This window comes from Melozone crissalis, unplaced genomic scaffold (assembly GCF_028551555.1).
Source record: "Melozone crissalis strain CALT ecotype California unplaced genomic scaffold, PUWL_Pcris_2 ptg000005l_1, whole genome shotgun sequence".
NCBI classification, from domain to species: domain Eukaryota; kingdom Metazoa; phylum Chordata; class Aves; order Passeriformes; family Passerellidae; genus Melozone; species Melozone crissalis.
The window spans coordinates 34,016,606-34,034,047 of NW_026535783.1; the positions used below are offsets into that span (position 1 = coordinate 34,016,606).

At 35.8% G+C, this 17,442-nt stretch overlaps 1 protein-coding gene across 1 annotated transcript in view; it reads left to right on the top strand.

The window, feature by feature from the left end:
- CNTNAP4 (contactin associated protein family member 4) overlaps positions 1–17,442 on the top strand; it is a 201,252-nt gene that overhangs the window by 66,629 nt on the left and 117,181 nt on the right. The window contains exon 3 of the mRNA XM_054284187.1: positions 8,929–9,122. Within this exon, the coding sequence (XP_054140162.1) occupies positions 8,929–9,122 (194 nt within the window). The remainder of the gene's footprint in view (positions 1–8,928; positions 9,123–17,442) is intronic.

The following is a 17,442-nucleotide window of genomic DNA, read 5'->3' on the forward strand; positions in this document are numbered from 1 at the left end:
AAGATGTTTCCTACTATAGGGCACTGATTCATAGCACTGTGTGGTGTGCTGGTGATGAAAAATCTGAGCAAAATAGTGGCTTTGATAGGTCTTTGAACCATTGCCAGTATGCTTTCCTTTTGATAAACCATCTCAGCTTATCAAACCATCTCCTTTGATATATTTACATAATGATTAATTGAGGAGAAATGTCTTCAGAGCTTTCTGAAGAAACATAAAATGGGATTCACCAACGCACTCACTCACCTAATTTACTGTTAATGCAGAAGGGGGAGTGAAATAAAGTTATCTACCTTCTTCTGTTTGAATGATGCAAAGTAGATCACACTTTGTCACTATTAATGCCATTTCCTAATGCCTTTGTGTTTCGCTGATTCAAATTCAAAATGCCTCTGAAACTCCTCCTGACATAGTAACTACTACTTGTCACAAATTATTACTAAAACCTAATATTCATTTTATAGTACCTGTCACAATTTTGAAAGTCAAGTTCCTTAAATATTAAATATTCTGACAGTTGAAAAAATAAACGCAATTGCTCCTTCTCTTCTAAGATTGTACATGCTTTCTTAAATGATATTCAGTTCCAGAGTATCTTAAAATAAGGTTAGACCTTCCTACAAAATTAAGCTTATTCTGCCTTTGAGGCCACTGAAGTAACTGCTACACCCACCTCCCTTAGAAAGTTCTGTCTGACTGAAGCATTCATATAGCTCTCTTTATCTTCTGCCTCGAAAGTATATGAAATTTTTTAGTAGTTTTGATTTCTATTGTGACACCTCTCAATGCCACTCATGCAATAATCCTTATAAAACATAACTTCCCTACATGGATAAGCCAAAACATACTTGTTATGTCTATACTTATTCCTGAAAATTACTCAGGTAGATTAATCTCATTCTTCAGATTTTAAGAGGCAAGATTTCTTCATTCATTTCTTAACAGCAAAAGTAATTTACAGGTTTCAGAATCAGATGCCATTCATGGGATTTTTCAGTCTTTATTCAAACAGTATGTCTCATAATATATTCCTCTGAGTGAGAAGTTCTGATATCAGGCCCTCAAAAATGCGTCTCTTAGTTATTCTCTCACAGTATTTTCTGAAATCTGGCCAAGAGCTTCCCTAACAATCCAGAAAATGGCAGCTTATATGTTCAGAAGGAAAGGGTAGTACTGAAGACCTTCAGTTTATATAGTACATCAGATTTGGTTTTGTTGTAATATACAGAGATAAGTACTGTTTTCCAAAAAGAGGACATAATTCAGAAGAGTTCTTTGAAGGGGAGATACTGTTTTTGATTCCTTGAAATATATCCCAGATTTCATTCTGTTTCTGTGCTTTTTTTTTACATTGAGCTTAACTCATATCTGTCAGTTTGCTACATAGGAAGAGAAGACTAGAAAACAGCTAAGAAGCTATACATGAAGCTGGATTATGTAAGAGTATTTCTTACTTTTCATCAGTTCATCTTAGTAGCTACAACAGCATCAGCTAAAACTTGGTTTCCTAGATACAACTTACATTATTTAAACTGCTCTAAAATAGAAGGACAGTTGTGAAGACATTGAATGATTTTCTATGAAATCCAGTTATGGAAGGATACTAAACCATGACACTGTCCAGAAGGACAGCCATGGAGGATTTCAATACACAGGTAAGATTACAGGTAACACCTGCTTTTAGTCTCCTTCATATGCAGAAAGTAACTGTGTACTAGAAGGGTTAAGATTCCCCAGCTATTCAAAGCCCCTCGTTCTAGTAATCTTTAAAGAGGTGTTTCTGTGATCTTATGCTTTGGCTGAATGCCCTATATCATCCTAAATTGCAAATCTTAAAATCAGAATAGACTGTGGAGATGAAAGCATCAGTTTGTTAGAGTATGGTGCTAATTACACCAAGGATGCAGGTTTGATCCATTTATGGACCATTCACGTAGGAGGTGGACTCGTTGATCCTTGTGAGTCTCTTCCATTTGTAATATTTGGTAGTTCTGTTTCCAAGGCTGTGCCTCTTGAGACCAGCTAGACACGGGTCTTTCATCAGGCAATAGCAACTCTTTTTGAAGAGCTGCGTTTTCCTGCACTGAATGCTCTTGTGGTTTTTTAGGTGCTAAGATTGGTTGTTTTGTATGGTAGTTTTAAATATAGATGATATGTGACTATGAGAAAGACCTTTTAGTCCCGATAATAATCTCATAGAAAACAATAGAATGGAAGCTTCAGATATAAAGTTTGTCGAGGACAACAAGGACAAAGTTCAGAAAGAAACACTTTGCTTTGTAAACTCCTTCTTAGAGAGGAGTCTAGGTGAGGCAGGATCCATCCTAGTCCCAGACTTAGTCAAAAGTTTATGTCTAATGGTTTATGTAGGTGTAATTCGGCCTTTATGTAAATTTCTCCAACAGGATTAAGGACGGCAAACCAAACATATTTATATGAATAAAGTATGTTGTTTTTTGAAATTGATGATGATATGATGATAGTGATTAGACAAAAAAAAAAAAAAAAAACTTTAATCAGAATTACTTCCTGCACAGTATATCTACTACTTTTTTTAAGCAATATTGAAATAATTATATTAAGACTATCAAAATAATTATTAGCAGGAGACTTATGTTACTCAGCCATACCAATGACCCTGGGCAACTCTTTCATTCGGTCTCAAGGAGTAGCCTTGAGGTGATGTCCCCACTCAAGGGAGGAATCCCCACATGCACTCCTAGAAGGAGTGTGTTGCAAGTCCCTGCTGTAACAAGAGGGACTTATACTGTGAGATTTCATAGTATAAAGTGGTTGGCTGTTGTTCATGTATTTGAAGCCTGCTGTGTCAGCTCAGCAGCCTTTAGATGAATTATGACTATTACCACTTACTGGTTCCTTTATAAAGATGTCTATATGCTGCATCCTCACTGGTATGAGTTTCTGTAGGGAAATGTTGTTCTTCACATCCTCAGAATGTTTAGCTTTGGGATTGATGTGTTAGGCTGGCCTCAGTGTTCTTTAACAACAAAAAAGCCCCTCCTCTTCATATATAATCAGTAAGTTTGGCAAATGTGGTAAAGTTAAGACTGTTTTATCCACTTAGGCAGAGCATCATGCTACATATCAAAGGCAAAAGATAGACAGCTGTCAAAAATGTGGTTGAAAATTACCATGCAAAAATTTTATATGTGATGCTGTGACTGCAGAACTGGGTTCTGATCTAGCTGTCCTTCTCAGTCTTCTTCAATCTCTGTGGAAAAAAAAAATAAATTCTGTGTCTTTTATTTTTTATTCATAGCTCAAGGTCCCTCATTTCTTCTCAGGTTTACTTGCCATAGTTTATCCCTGGTTTCAAATTTTGAGGCTTTTTTCTTTGTCTTTTATCACTGAAATATGGCTCAGAACAGCATTGCTGTGGTAACTTCCCCACAGTCTTTCTGAAAAATATGCCAAGTTGTGATTTATGCTCTTTACCATCTTTGGCTATTTAGATTTTTCTTGATAATTACTTTTCTTGCATTTTGCTTGGCTGTGAATGGGAATTTCTAATTGTATGAGCTCTGTGTCTTGAGTTGCCTCATCCAAACATAGGAGAACTAACATGAAAAAGCCTAAGGGTTTATCACAACAGTACTGTTACTCCACACACCTTTTTAAGGGGCCAGGAGGATTATCACCTGCTAGCAATGCATCAACATAATTTATCAGATATTGCACCCTACTCCCCACCTCCATTAACTGTCAGTAAACTTAAAGAACAATACCCTTGGACTGTTTATATAGGTATACACCTAGATTTTTAATTCTCAGTTTGTGAAAGAGGATACCATTCATCTTAAGAAATTAAATAGTGTCATATTTTTGTATTTTAGAGGTTTTGAATGCTGTAAACCAGTTCATTTTTCATTTCACTAAAACCTTAGAAGACTCAGTTGTCAATTGCTTGCATGCAGAAAATCTCCTTTGTAATAAGTGCAGGCAAATTCATCCCTGCTGCAACTTCATTGACTTGAAATTAAAATCAGCTTCTGTTAAATGATCCATATGGGGAAATACACAGTTTGATTAATCAAAGGAAAGCATATTTTCTGATGTGTGTTAGTTTTAAACCTTAACTTTTGCTAATACACGTCTTACAATTATTGCAATTAAATATGCAAAAAATTCGCAGAATTTAGGAGTGATGTAAATGCTGATGCTGGCTAAATGGTCTAATGAACTGCATGTGAAGAAGCAGATGTCAAGACATGTATGAGTGTGGACTGTTTTGTGGTTTACATGACAATACAGGTGATTGCAGTCATAGAGCCAGGTAAGCAAAAAGTGGGGTGCTGTTCACACAAAGGGGCAATCTTTAAGTCAATTTCTATGCTACATAGTTCGGTGTTTTTAAAATGAAGCAAAAGTAGCTAGGCATCCTTATAACTACACAGAGCAAGTTTGGAAAGCTTAAGGATCACCTAATAAATTTTTTGCTATCAGGGTTAAAAGTTTTTAACCTGATAGAGCACTCCACTGTAGCTCTACTCAGGTGTTTTCTGCCCTAGATGTGAGATTTTGGACCAAATCTTCAGTCATTTTGAGTTTTGTTCTCTTGTAGCTATTTGCTAACTTTGCTGAGGGTTTGTTTTTTTTTTTTTCTATCTTCAATGTTAGTGATAATGTTACTGTCATCCCAGTGAAGCTAAGGAAATAGGAAATTAAAAGCTCTTTAAACACATATCTTAGCAGACAGGAACCCAGGGTAATTAAATAATACCCATTCAATGTTGTGATTTGCTTATATTGGTGGTCATGGAAAAGAGCAGAGGATTTTTTAACCTCCAAAAGCAAGAAAGGTAGTTAATAAAATTTAAACCACTTATGGAGAGCATAAAAATTGAATTCTAGAAATAAAATATCTAGAGGCATCTGAAGGAAAGTAAGTCTTCTGCTAGAATTTTAGTGCATAAATCCAGGACAGATTTCAAGCTGCATTCTTGTTTATAGTTTGACAGTTGTTGTGAAGAAGAAATTGCTGACTAAACTGATGAATGGTGCCACCTCGGATAACTCCCACAGAAGAGCACTGTGCATTGCTTGGCGTGAATGTGTGAGGAAACTCCAATATATTTCACTTAACTGACTTGAAAATAAGTGTATATTATTGTAGAAACAGAAATCAAGAATAACAGAATTCCATGGGCAAAATTTGAAATATGAAAGATGCATGATTGCTTAGATTTTAAATCTAGCACATTAGTCAATTTTAATGCTTTAAAAACATCAAAAACTTAGAAATTTTTTCTATCATTTAATAATAAATTTATTGATTAATATAATATAAAATGAAGGAGGCTGTTTATCAATTAGTATGTATAAGTGACTGATGGAAACTCTAAACTTTGCATTAATTCTCCCAATAACCACAGATCCTTCATTTACTTATCATCAGGTAAAACTGGCAAGTTCTTACTAAAATGGAATTCATGATCTGGAGACAGATCATGAATCTCTGTCTTACTAAAAGACAGAGATTCGTGAGTTAAGAAAAAGAGTTAGTACTTCAGAAAAAAATATTGCTAAATGTGTTCAGTGAACTAAGTACTTCAAAAAAATACATCACGTCTACAAACATTTTCAAACACTGGTATTTAAAAGAATATAATAGGAATTATAAGTGAAATGAAAAAATTCTTTTGTATTACCTGTGTGTTCAACTTGAAGTCAGCATGTTCTTCATAAAAAGAAAGTGTGCAATGCTTGGGGTTTTTAACAGAAATAAAGGATGAATCCTGAGTGCTCGGGCAGCTTGAATGTAGATTTTTTGCATGTTGCATACAAATCTCAATATTGGCATATAAAAGTGGAAAATAAAAAAGGTTAAAAGCCCCCTGAGATAAAGTTCAAATAAAAGAGCTCTACATACAGATTTCATCTCCTTTGAAAATTATTTTTCTGATTTGCTGTTTGTTTGCAACAAAAGATGTTTCATCAGTTACTGTAGAACATAGGTTCAGAATTGAAGAAAACATGTGCTTTAAATAAAAGACACTGACAAAAATAAGAGAGTAGAAAAATAAGGTGAAAACTTCAAAGTCAGTAATTCAAGAGTTTTAGAGATGACAAAATTATGTTTCTATAAATCTTAGTCTATCCTTGAGTGTTCATAGATTTTGGCACAGCCTTGTTTAATATAGGTGGCATCTGCATCCCTGTGAGAAGCTGTTTAAGACCTCTCCAGATCTTCCCAGAAACACCCACACCGTACAGCATGAAATCTGACAAACAAGATCCTTTTGACATCTGTTACGCAGCTGACTTCTGTGCATCACCATCACCAGATATATTCTACAGCCAAAAGCGACTACGATTTGGTACACACGTTAATCTTGCTGCAAGGACAGGACACACTGTAAAGAATGCTGGGTCAGAAGCTAACATGCTCTTCTTGTGTTTCCTGCAGGACTGGGCAGACGTTTCGTATTTGTGATGTTTCAGGTGGCAGTCAGATGCTGGGGGACACTTGGCTGCTGGACAGTCAGACAAAAGAGCTCATGAAGAGCCTTTGACAGATGAAAGCATCATGTGAACCAGTGTTGTGGTTTTTCAGGAAACATGCTGCAGCTTCTGCCTGGTGGTCCAGACTGTGGCTTAATACAGGCTGTTGGAGATACCATGCTGCTTCTGCTCAGTGGTTATTCTTTATGGGACTTAAGTTGTATTGGTCAGATGACTTCTGGGACTGCATCTTTACTATAATGCCTCAAATCAAACAGCCCTGACATCAGAACACTGTGTATCTGTGTCTTTATCTCTTCTTTCTTTTCTGGATGTAGTGCAGCATGGTGAGGGGGTATACACTACATGGTGGCATGCCTTGCACAAACTTCTGGAAAGTGCTTAGCTCAGGCTAGAGCCAAGTAGTACTGCCATAACACACTGCTTTTCAGGCATTTTTTTTTAACATTCCTCTAATTTCCATTACTTCATTCTGAATAAAGTTCTGCAGTCACCAAGTGAAGTTGTTTTGTCTAAGAAGGAATTTACAAATTATGTGCTCAGCACAGTCTGCCAGATTACTCCTGTTGACTACAATTCAACCCTGCCTTTCAAGTGGAAAGTTCAAAAACGTCACCAAACTTAGCGCAGTGACGCCTAATTCGAGGAAGGCTTTGGATAACAGCATGGCAGAATGTTGTTGTGCCTGTAAGTGTTCATGCATGAACTGAGCTTTTGCAAGTTAAGGAGGCAGTTAAGTCTTAGTGTGGCGATGTCACAGATACAGTATACGATGTGAATGTGGACCACTGTGCCTGGGGGTGCAAGGACCCTTGTTTAACCTCCAGTGCTGACTGTTCACAAAGTCTGCTTGTTTGATGCCGCCACACTGTTCTGCACAGCCGCTAAAGGATGAATTTATGTGGTCATAAGGAAAAGCTTTGGAATCTGCTTGAGAGTAATTGAGATGCAGCCACTGAAATCACATATTTGCATAAAATTCAAAATACTGATTTAGATAAAGAAAGAAAAAAAGTATACACAGTATTTAACTCCATAGTTTTAATTGTGCTGCATTTTAATTTGCTCTTTAATGTGTGGACAAAGGAATTGTTACATATACGGGACTTTATGTTTTTCTCTCAGTTCTTTCTGTACAACAGACCTCACTTTTTTGCAATTTATTAATACCTATATAATTTCCCATTTTATTTTTAATTTTTATATTTAATAAAAATTCTTTTTTCATTTTCTTTTGTAGAGGAGGTAATGTTTAGAACTTGGCTTATGACTCTAAGCAGAATTAAGCAACATGTAGTATTTAGCTATGAATTTTTCTACATCTTGAAGCCCATACAAGCATAAAATTGGGTTGTAGCAAACTGATTGTTGTGGAAACTAGATATGTCTGTTCTGATTCTGTGTATGCATGCTTTAAAAACTTTTCAAGGTACCTCTTATATTGTGTTTTTCAGAGTCAGATCTAAATCTGTTCTTAAATAATGGGTATTTTTTAATTTTTACCACACCATTCTCTGATAAAACTCAGCAGATGCTGTGTCTGAATACTTGCATATTTTGCATTGTAGTTCAGTAAAAAAGTGTTTTTTCTTATGAGATTGTTTGATACCTACCTTTGACTTTTTCCACCCAGCTTTACAGGAAAACTAGCATGATCTGAGTAAATGAAGGCAAACAAAGGAAGGCAAAGGAACGCTGAATTGATTTAATTTCTTCCTTTTAATATCTTTCTGGTTAGTTAAAGTACTGGAGGGGTAGCTCTTCACTTTGGGCGAAATATTTTCTTTGCAGACAGGTGTACCTGTGCTTGAAACTGCATGTATATCTCGTACTCTTTTATCATTTTGCTTAAAAATGTTTTGGTCATTTTAAGGAGCATGTGCACATTTGCCATCTAACTAGGCTTTATTGTTTCATATGCAAATTTAAATATCCAGGCCTCACAGAACATAGTCATGCAGAATCATTGAGACGAGACCTCTGGAGATCTTCTAGTCTATGTAAAATGAAATTGAGATGCATAAAATAAAAAGAAAAAAATCAGATTTTTTTTACTTATAGAGTCTGGTTAGTAAAAATTGCTCTGTAAAATTTATTGTAGAACTTTAGGACAGAGAAAAGTGTGTGAATCACTTATAATTTAAAATAATTACATTTGATTACCAATATTTAATAATCTAGTATATATTTTCAGAATACTTGCTAAATAATATCAAAATGGGTTTGATGCAACTATAGCTTGAATTAGAATCTGAGAATCATCGAATTGTTTGAGCTGGAAAGGACTCCTAACAGTCATCTAGTTTGAAAACTAGATGAAAAATGCTGGAAATTTTTCGTTACATAATGTTGCTCAAATGAACTAAATTATTTTTATATATACAAGTTTTGTGCTGACTTGCTTATTTTTAGAAATACTTTTCACTCTATTTTGTTCTTTTTAAGGTGCTGGTGGCTGGTCTCCACTTGTGTCCAATAAATATCAATGGCTTCAGATTGATCTTGGAGAAAGAACTGAGATTACTGCTGTTGCTACTCAAGGTGGTTATGGGAGCTCAGACTGGGTAACAAGCTACCTTCTGATGTTCAGTGACAGTGGACAGAATTGGAAGCAATATCGTCAAGAAGAAAGCATTTGGGTATGTTCTTTCAATAATGAAAATTATGTTTCTGCAAAAGACTTAAAGGCGACTTACTGCGCATTGTTGCAAATCTAAGCAAAGCTGTAGAACATAAAGAACTACACTAAAAATATGTAGATAATTAAATATACAAAGCAATTTAGCTCTTGAAAAGATGAAAGACAGTAAAAAGCAAACAAACATCAAAAACCTAGCCATAGAAGTACTCCATTAAGACACAAGGAATTATTCTGAGGATTACAAATGCACGACAAAATTTCTTTTGTCTTACTGTGTATGGCAAACTTCTTTTCCCAGAAGTATTGATCCCATTGCATGAAACTTGGCTTTTAGTTACAGTTAAAAAAATATAACAAAACAAAACACTTCCTTTGTTTTTTGTGCATTTTTTGTGCATAAAAACATTTAAACTTATTGTAAGAATAAAATGAAACAAACAAAGAAATTAAAATCTTAACAAGCAAATCCCAGTCCATTTACAAAAAATAAATAAATTAAGCAATATTTAAGTTTTGGTCATTGAATTCAGAGTCTAGTTTCTGATGCTGTAACCTGCTTATCTCTGACTAGCTTTGTAAATATTAATGATTATTAATAAGCCATAAATAAGATCATAATTTTCTTTTTGCATAAATATAAATGAGGGCAAAGGGTACAACACCTGAGAGATTATGTCCAAAAGATTATGAAAAAGTGGATTATATAGTTTTAGAAAAGGGTTGCATCTTTCCTTGATCCCCAATAATTGGCAGCTTGCACTAGAGGAAGAATATTGGAACTTGTGTTATGCTATTGTAGCCTGTCAAGTGAATTCTGTTCTCCATGCGTAGAGCTGATTAATTTCTAAATTTTTCTAAGCCTTAGACTTCACTTATTTCTTGCTGCAGTTAAACATTATATTAAAATGTATTTCATTTTATGCGTTTTGATTTTATTGACTTTTAATTCAAAATGTTCTTGTCACTCTTACTGTCAAAACCCGTCTATGGTATAATGAGATTATGCAGTGTTTTACTTGTTGCATAATTATCCTGCTTTTTAAATTTGCTACATACTTCCGCTTCAGATTGTGTTTTCATAACAAAGCGAAATAAATGAGTTTCTAATCCATATGGCTGTGGGGAATAAGAAAATCAATCAATTTTCCAAATGTTAAATGAGCATAAGCTGCTACAATATTGTCTCTGCTCATCTTCAGACAGACTGACAAAACATATCTGAGAGGTAGGGCAGCTTGGTCTCTAACATGACTGCTCTTTTGAAATCTGGTATTGGTATTGCAAGCAGTTATTTCTTGAATATTGCCACCAGTAAAATATCAAATGAAAGTTAAGAAAAATAGCTAAATGCTGATGCAGACATTGGATAAAGGGGGTTGTTAGATCTATAGGAGCGAAAAAGTGAAGCTTCAATTCCATCATCTCAAACTTAATAAAAAATGATTATTTTAATGATTGCAATGCAGATTGAAGGTATGGCTTGCAGGCAGTAATGAATAATTCAAGAATGCAAACCATCAAATTCAGGGCAGTCTATTGATCTTTTTTATGCATCTTTATTTAGGAGTTCTGCTTCTAGGGGAATATATTTTCTCTTTTCTAAACTAATACACAGATGTAGTCTCGAAGTGAAACTCTTAAATCCCTATTTATTTTATAGATTTTCTCTGACTGTTATCTCTTTATGCTGACTTCTTAAATGACATGCTCAAGTTCATTAAGGCAAGAATCTCCAACATTTTATAAAATCTGCTGTGTTGCTGTGTTATTTCTTTCTTATGTTTAACTGAGTCATTGGCCTGTTACAAGGCTACTGACCAGAGGTAACATGTAGGGTTTTTCTAATACTACTCTGCATTAGAATGATGGAAGTTGTCCAATTCAGAGGGCCCTGTGTTGAAATCTTCACTATAGAAAAGAATTTTTACTTCATAACCACTTTTTGTAGACTTAAATAGAGATAATCTCTTGTCTGCAAATTCACCACTTCCTAATTTCTATATATCTTTTCAGAAGATAGTTTTGAATTTTCTTTATTTCCTTACTGCTTATCTTAAGGTTCTGAAGCTCACTGTGCAGCTATAACTGCTTTTTTGTCATCTGTAAAAATTTTATAGCAGCTGAGGTGAAAGAATATTGTCTACACATCTGCAAATTATCTAGTTATCAAAACTCTCTCTTTTTTCTCTCTTGGAAAAAACTACCCACTTCACAGAAGTGGGTAGTTTTTTCCAAGGCTGGCTCCTCTGACCATAGGTGTCTTGCTTGGGTTGAAATGAACCATGTTTCACCTTCCTTTGCCTATAAAACTTCATTGTGTGTTAGTGCTGAATTTGGATGTAAAATTTCTGATGTTAGGTGGGATTATCCTCTGTCCGTCCCCTACTGCTAATTATTAAATATTTGTTTTCACTTTTCTGTATATTGGGAATTAGTTTAGAAGGCATCATGGTGAATAGAGTTTATTCCTGCAACATATTTTGCTCTCAGTGTTCTCATTTTTTTTTTTGTACTGATGTCCTAAATATATGCCTTACTTGCTGTCTCATAAGTGGAGGAAGTCTGTATTTTATGTAGATTTTATTTATTGCTTAAAGTAATTTAATTACTAGAAGAGTTTTTGAAAGACTAACTCCATTATTTTTAATTCATAGGACTCCTGTCACTATAGATAAAGTATTGTTAAGTATATTTAGCTATATGTTCTATAATAGAGTTTTTCTTATTTCAGCCATACATTTTGATTTCTGCTCTCAGTGATATTACTGTCACTGTCTTTTTAAAGTTAACTGTAAGTATTTTCTGCCCTCTTCTTGGTATTTATGGTAAGATTTTTTCAGTCAGACCTTAGCAGAATCAATATTTTTATCTCTTTTAGTAATTGATACAGTTCCAGTCAAGATATAATTCTCAAGCGAAATAGTTGTTATTAGTGGTAAAACACATGTTTTTGCACAGAAATAATTCCCTTTGGTAATGATTAGTTCAATTTCGGAAAGAAATCAATTCAACTCAATATTATATTTTCTTTAATTTTACCATAAATATGGAAGTGTTAGAACAACACATGCTGTGCCCTTTTATATTCAATCTTTTTATTGTGTTCCTATTCATTAGGATGTAGTTTCAGGTGCAGTAGAGTTCAAACTCCCAAGCCCAATCTTTTGCCCTATCCTTTTTTTACCTTTAAAATGAGTAGAGGCCTCAAATCTTTTTGTGTATTTTCAGATTATTTTCTCTGGAAATGATTATTCTTTTCACTTTTCTTCTGTCAGACATCAGGTGGTATGCAGTAAAACATCATAAAAATATATGTTAAGTTTTGGTCAAGAAGTGCTAGGAGATCTTATGTCTGGAAATACTACTTTTATTAGAGGTATTGCTATTCATTTGTCCTCTTGATTTGTATTTGTATTCTTCCTCATAATTCTAGATATCATCACTTGCATTTTGGTGGTGAAGAATCTCCTATTGTAATTATATTTATCAGTTTGGGGCTGTGTATACTGATCCTTTCAACTAGTATAATTTCTGGGTTTACATAAATTCATAGTTTTGTATCACAAGAGGTTTTGTGCTGTACTCTCTCCTTGACTTTAGTAATGGCTCATCTTTTAAAAGGAGAGTAATAAGATAAAGAGATGAAAAGAGAGGAGTTAAGAGGGGGAAGAAGTATAGCAACTCACAGTTTGAACAACAAGTTTTCCATGGCTGACAATTTCAGTGAAAACATGAGTCATCTAACTCATGGAGAAAAGCATCTCAATGTTATTAATTAGCAGGAGTTTTGAGGAACAAAATAAGTGCAATTCTTCTTTGATTTAATGGTAACTGTTTCTTCTCTGACACATCTTTGGAAATACACATATATTCAGCCTTCAGTTTTTTGGGTTTTTTTTCCTGTGAGAATAGTGATTTATCCATTCCACAGCTGAAATTGAGTTCTCACTTCTATTTTTTTTGAATCTTCCCTTTAAAAATTATTTCCAAAGAGAGAAGTCAAAACTTACAGAGAAAAATAGCTAAAATGTGGGAAAATGATGACTATTTTAGTAAATTTTCTTTTAGAAGACAAATTTGTTTATATCTGTTTATTTTTGTGCATACATTTAGGTTCTGAGTCTACTGGTTGTTTAATTAAACTTAGCCGAAGTGTCGTGGTTTGACCGGAAATGGGACATCTGGGATATGTTGTTTTGCTGTGGTTACCAATGGGTAGTTGGAATTTAAGATGGGCACTTAGTTTGACCAGTGGGACATTTGGATCCGCCTCTTGAGACTACGAACCCAAGGGGTTAAAAGCAGGGCCCTTGCCCTTCGGAGCCCTCTTGGGATTTCCGGCGTGAAGAAGTCTCTCCCCCGGCCCAGTTGCTGGCTGGGCTGGGGGAGGGGAAAGCCACGTGGCCCATTTACGGTAGGCCCGGGTTCGGAGGAAGGGTGGCAGACCCTTGAGCGACCTGTTTATTCCCCCCCCAGAGAATGCAGCCCGTGCTCGAACTGTATATCTTGAAACTTGATATCATGTGCCGGCAGGCAGCACGGCTGGGAGGAGAAAGGGGGGGGCAGCGGGCAGTCCGGCCGCCTGGCAGAGCTTTAACCCTTCGGGGAATGAAGGCTTCGCAGAACATTGCCTTTCCTGGGAAAGGGACAGGAGTGGAAGATGAAGGAAGAAAATCAGGCCAGTAAGGAGGGTCTGGCAAAGGGAGAAGAGAGATGTTGAAGGAATGGAGGAAGATGGAGTGGCAGTTTTTGCTGGACTCTTTTTTGTTGTATTTCCATGGACTGTTTCCTGGTGATGCAGAGGCTGTATTGCAGGGGGAAGCGGAGGCTCGGCGTCAAGAGAGTTTGGTTTTGAGACCCCTCGGCCCCAGGGGGTATAGAAGACATGGGGGGGGGGACAGAGGTCCCAGGGATGTGACTGTACTCTACTTGGAACGAGACGAGGCATTCTTAAAAGGCCCTGAAGGCAGGCCCCTGCCCCATCCCATGCCAGGTGGTGAGAGCACCTCGGCATGGAAAGGAGATGTCACGAGATAGCAAGATACCGGGCGGATTGCTGATTGTGACAAGAAGTCCGTGGCACAAGGAAGGACTCCGTCTATCCCTTATGAGCTGAAGATTTTTTTTTTTTTTCCAAAGGGTGGTGCCAGACCGAGTGTGGATAATTTTTGGGAAATGTAAATGTGTTTGGGAATTTGGTGGGAGGAGGATAAGGAAGTGTTTCTGTGTAGTTTTCATTCTCCTTGTTTTTTTTTCCCTGTGTGTGTGTAGGTTAGTAATTGTGTGTGTAGTTTAGTTAATAAACTTCTCTTTATGTTTAAGTTGGAGCCTGCTTTGCTTATTTCCTGGCCACATCTCACAGCAGATATCAGGTAAAAGGTATATTTATGGGGGCCCTGGCTTTGCCAGGCCTAAACCATAACACGAAGTTAAAACTGTAAGTTGGTTTTATCGTAGTATATGCAACCCTGTGAATTTGCACAGAAATATTTTCAATGTAACAGTTACTATTTTAATGGTATGTAGCATAGTTTTATGGATGGTGAAGAATTAATTGCCTATGCATTGCTACACATATTCACAACTTTCTTTTTGAAGGATTTGGTGCTTTTTATTTTATTGGAGACTTCTCATGGTGTAAAACAACTCACAGTTATGCAAAGTTGAAGGTTAAGAAATACCGAATCACAGGTATTCTGTGATATTCACATTGTGAGTTTAGAGAATGCACTGTTTTGGTAAAGCTGGTGACTCTATCTTAGACTCAGTGATTCATATTTGCTATGATCCTCCTCCTTAGAGAGTAGAGTCATCATTCTTGGTCATAATTTGCTTCACTTTAGTAGCAAAAGACTGCTGCTTTTATATATGGTACTTTTTTGACTTCTGCTGATTACTTTTCGAACCCAGAAGGTTTTTCTGTGGTTTCCTTCTGCAAGCCCAGTCATGGATAATTTCAATGGGTACTCCATCACTACATTTTCCATAGGTACAGTTTTGGAGTTTTGTGACTTCAGACTGCCTGAAACTTCTTTTGTTAGTCACAGGAAAGAGAGAAACCTCTTTATCTATTAATTAAAGTAGAGCATATAGTAATGACCCCCATGGGGGACCCACACCGGCCCCTAGAGTAGCTGAAGGACTGCAGTCTGTGGAGAGGACACATGCTGAAGTACAGAAGAGTGTGAGGAGTCACCCCCTTAAAGAGGAAATATATGACAGAAACCACTTCTCATGGAAAGTATCCCTGCCCATGGCAGGGCTGTTTGGACTAGATCTTTATGATCTCTTCATACAACTGGCCCCAGTCCGTCAGTCCAGCCTGTCTGAATCCCTCTGTTGAGTTTTCTACCCTCCAGCATATCAACACATCTGCCCAGCTTGGTGTTGTCTGTGAGCTGATTGAGGGGGCATTTGATGCTTTTTGTTTTTGTTCTGACTGGGGAAAGATGTAGGGGAATGCAGGAATAGGCGGGAAAAAAGCAAAGGAGGAGAATAGTCTTAACTCGAGGTATAAAAGGAGCTTCAAGGGAAATATGAAAAATTAAGTATGAAGAAAGAAATACAAGGAATCTTGGGTGGAATAATACAGGCAGAGGACTACTCTGCAAATGCCTTTGTGAAATTGTTTGCATGCATAAACTTCCACTTCCGAGGACATTTTAACATTTATTTAGGACATTTAAAACATAAAATTTCTGAACTTACCTTATGAGCTTTTGCATTTCTCCGTCTACTTCTATTTCAAAAGCACTCTGACCATAGTGCTATTTTTAGACACTTAAATGGCAATCTAATAAGGCTAATTTTGCAGTCACAATGATTAATGTACTGTATAAAATATCTTATATTAGGTGAAAAGATGAATGCATGCATCAAGGTTAACTTGTCCCAGAATATTTAAGATAAGTTAAAAGGAAGAAAAAAAAAAGAGAAACATCAGCAAAAAATGTAGTGCCTTAAATAAAACCAATATAATTTTTGTGGGTAAATATTAAAGGAATTGTTAATGCCAAAACCGGTAAAATATATATTGACACTATGTATAATATTGCAGACCATATTGTGGGAAAAAAACCTACAACACAAACAGATTTAAAAAACGTGTATAAGCAAGGACAGCAAGATACCTTGAAAATATGCAAATCCAGCAGCATACGGAAGTAAATACTTTAGGTTCAGACATTCACAGGTTATTTTAAATGTGTATGTTAATGCTGCAGTCATAAAATTAGCAGCAGCTTTGGGAAACAAACTAAATGTTGGAATGATACTTTTTTATTTAAAGATTTCCGCTATGCAAACTACTAACTTTGTACCAAAATTGGTTTCTGGGACTCATCTTGATCAGGACTTTTTTCCAGACAGTTTGCAGCTGCATCATAAGCAATAGCAAAGCAGCTACAACTTTCTATATTTGGGTACTACAAGAGAAACAACAACCATTGGGTTTTTTGCTTCTGTCTTGTCTGCACGTTTAGTGAGTTTGCCCTATAAATGACTTTGCACTTCTAAGATGCAGAAATCCTGTAAATGACAGTGCTATTATCTTGAGTCTTTTTTGTAAGTTAAAAATAATGCTTTTTCATTGATGTAATTATTTTCTTTAGATCTCTGATTATCTGTACTCTAAACATATTATCTCTAAATATATTGATGCTAGTACATAATTTTTCCATTAAAATAATTCACTGTGATATATGATGAATTATTTTGTATTGCCTTTACCTATTGGTTATCTTAATAACATTGTAGTATTCATACGTGTGTGGAAAAGGCCATAGCAAGCATTAAAACTACAAAAAAAAAAAAATTTAGTTCTTTGTCTCTCCTCTCAGGTGTTGGCTGCTCTAGAGTGATACTGCACTCATCCCTATCATTTTCATTCTAATATGAGAATCTTATGCTTGAACACATATGCCTGCCTGAAAATGACTTATGATGGATGAAGAAAATTGTGCTATGGCTGGGAAAATATTGTCCCTATTTTCTGCAACAGACAGATTGTGTGCTTGAAGAAATCAAGCTGCCTTTGAAGAAAGCATTTCATCTTTATAATCAGAACAGAGTGTGTTCAGTTTGCTCAAGGCTTATTGAGCAACTAAGTAGTAGCACATATTCAGCTTCTCTCTTGTTTATTCCAGCCACTCTCCTTAAACAGAGCAAAAAATACTTTCAGAAATGGACTTCAGACCTGATTTGAAGAATGTCTCTGTCATACATGGATTTGTTTTATGCGTAGTATAATTGAAGTTAACAAGGTGAAATCACTGAATTTTTATAAGAACTTCAGTCATTGAGCTTCAGAGAAAACATCT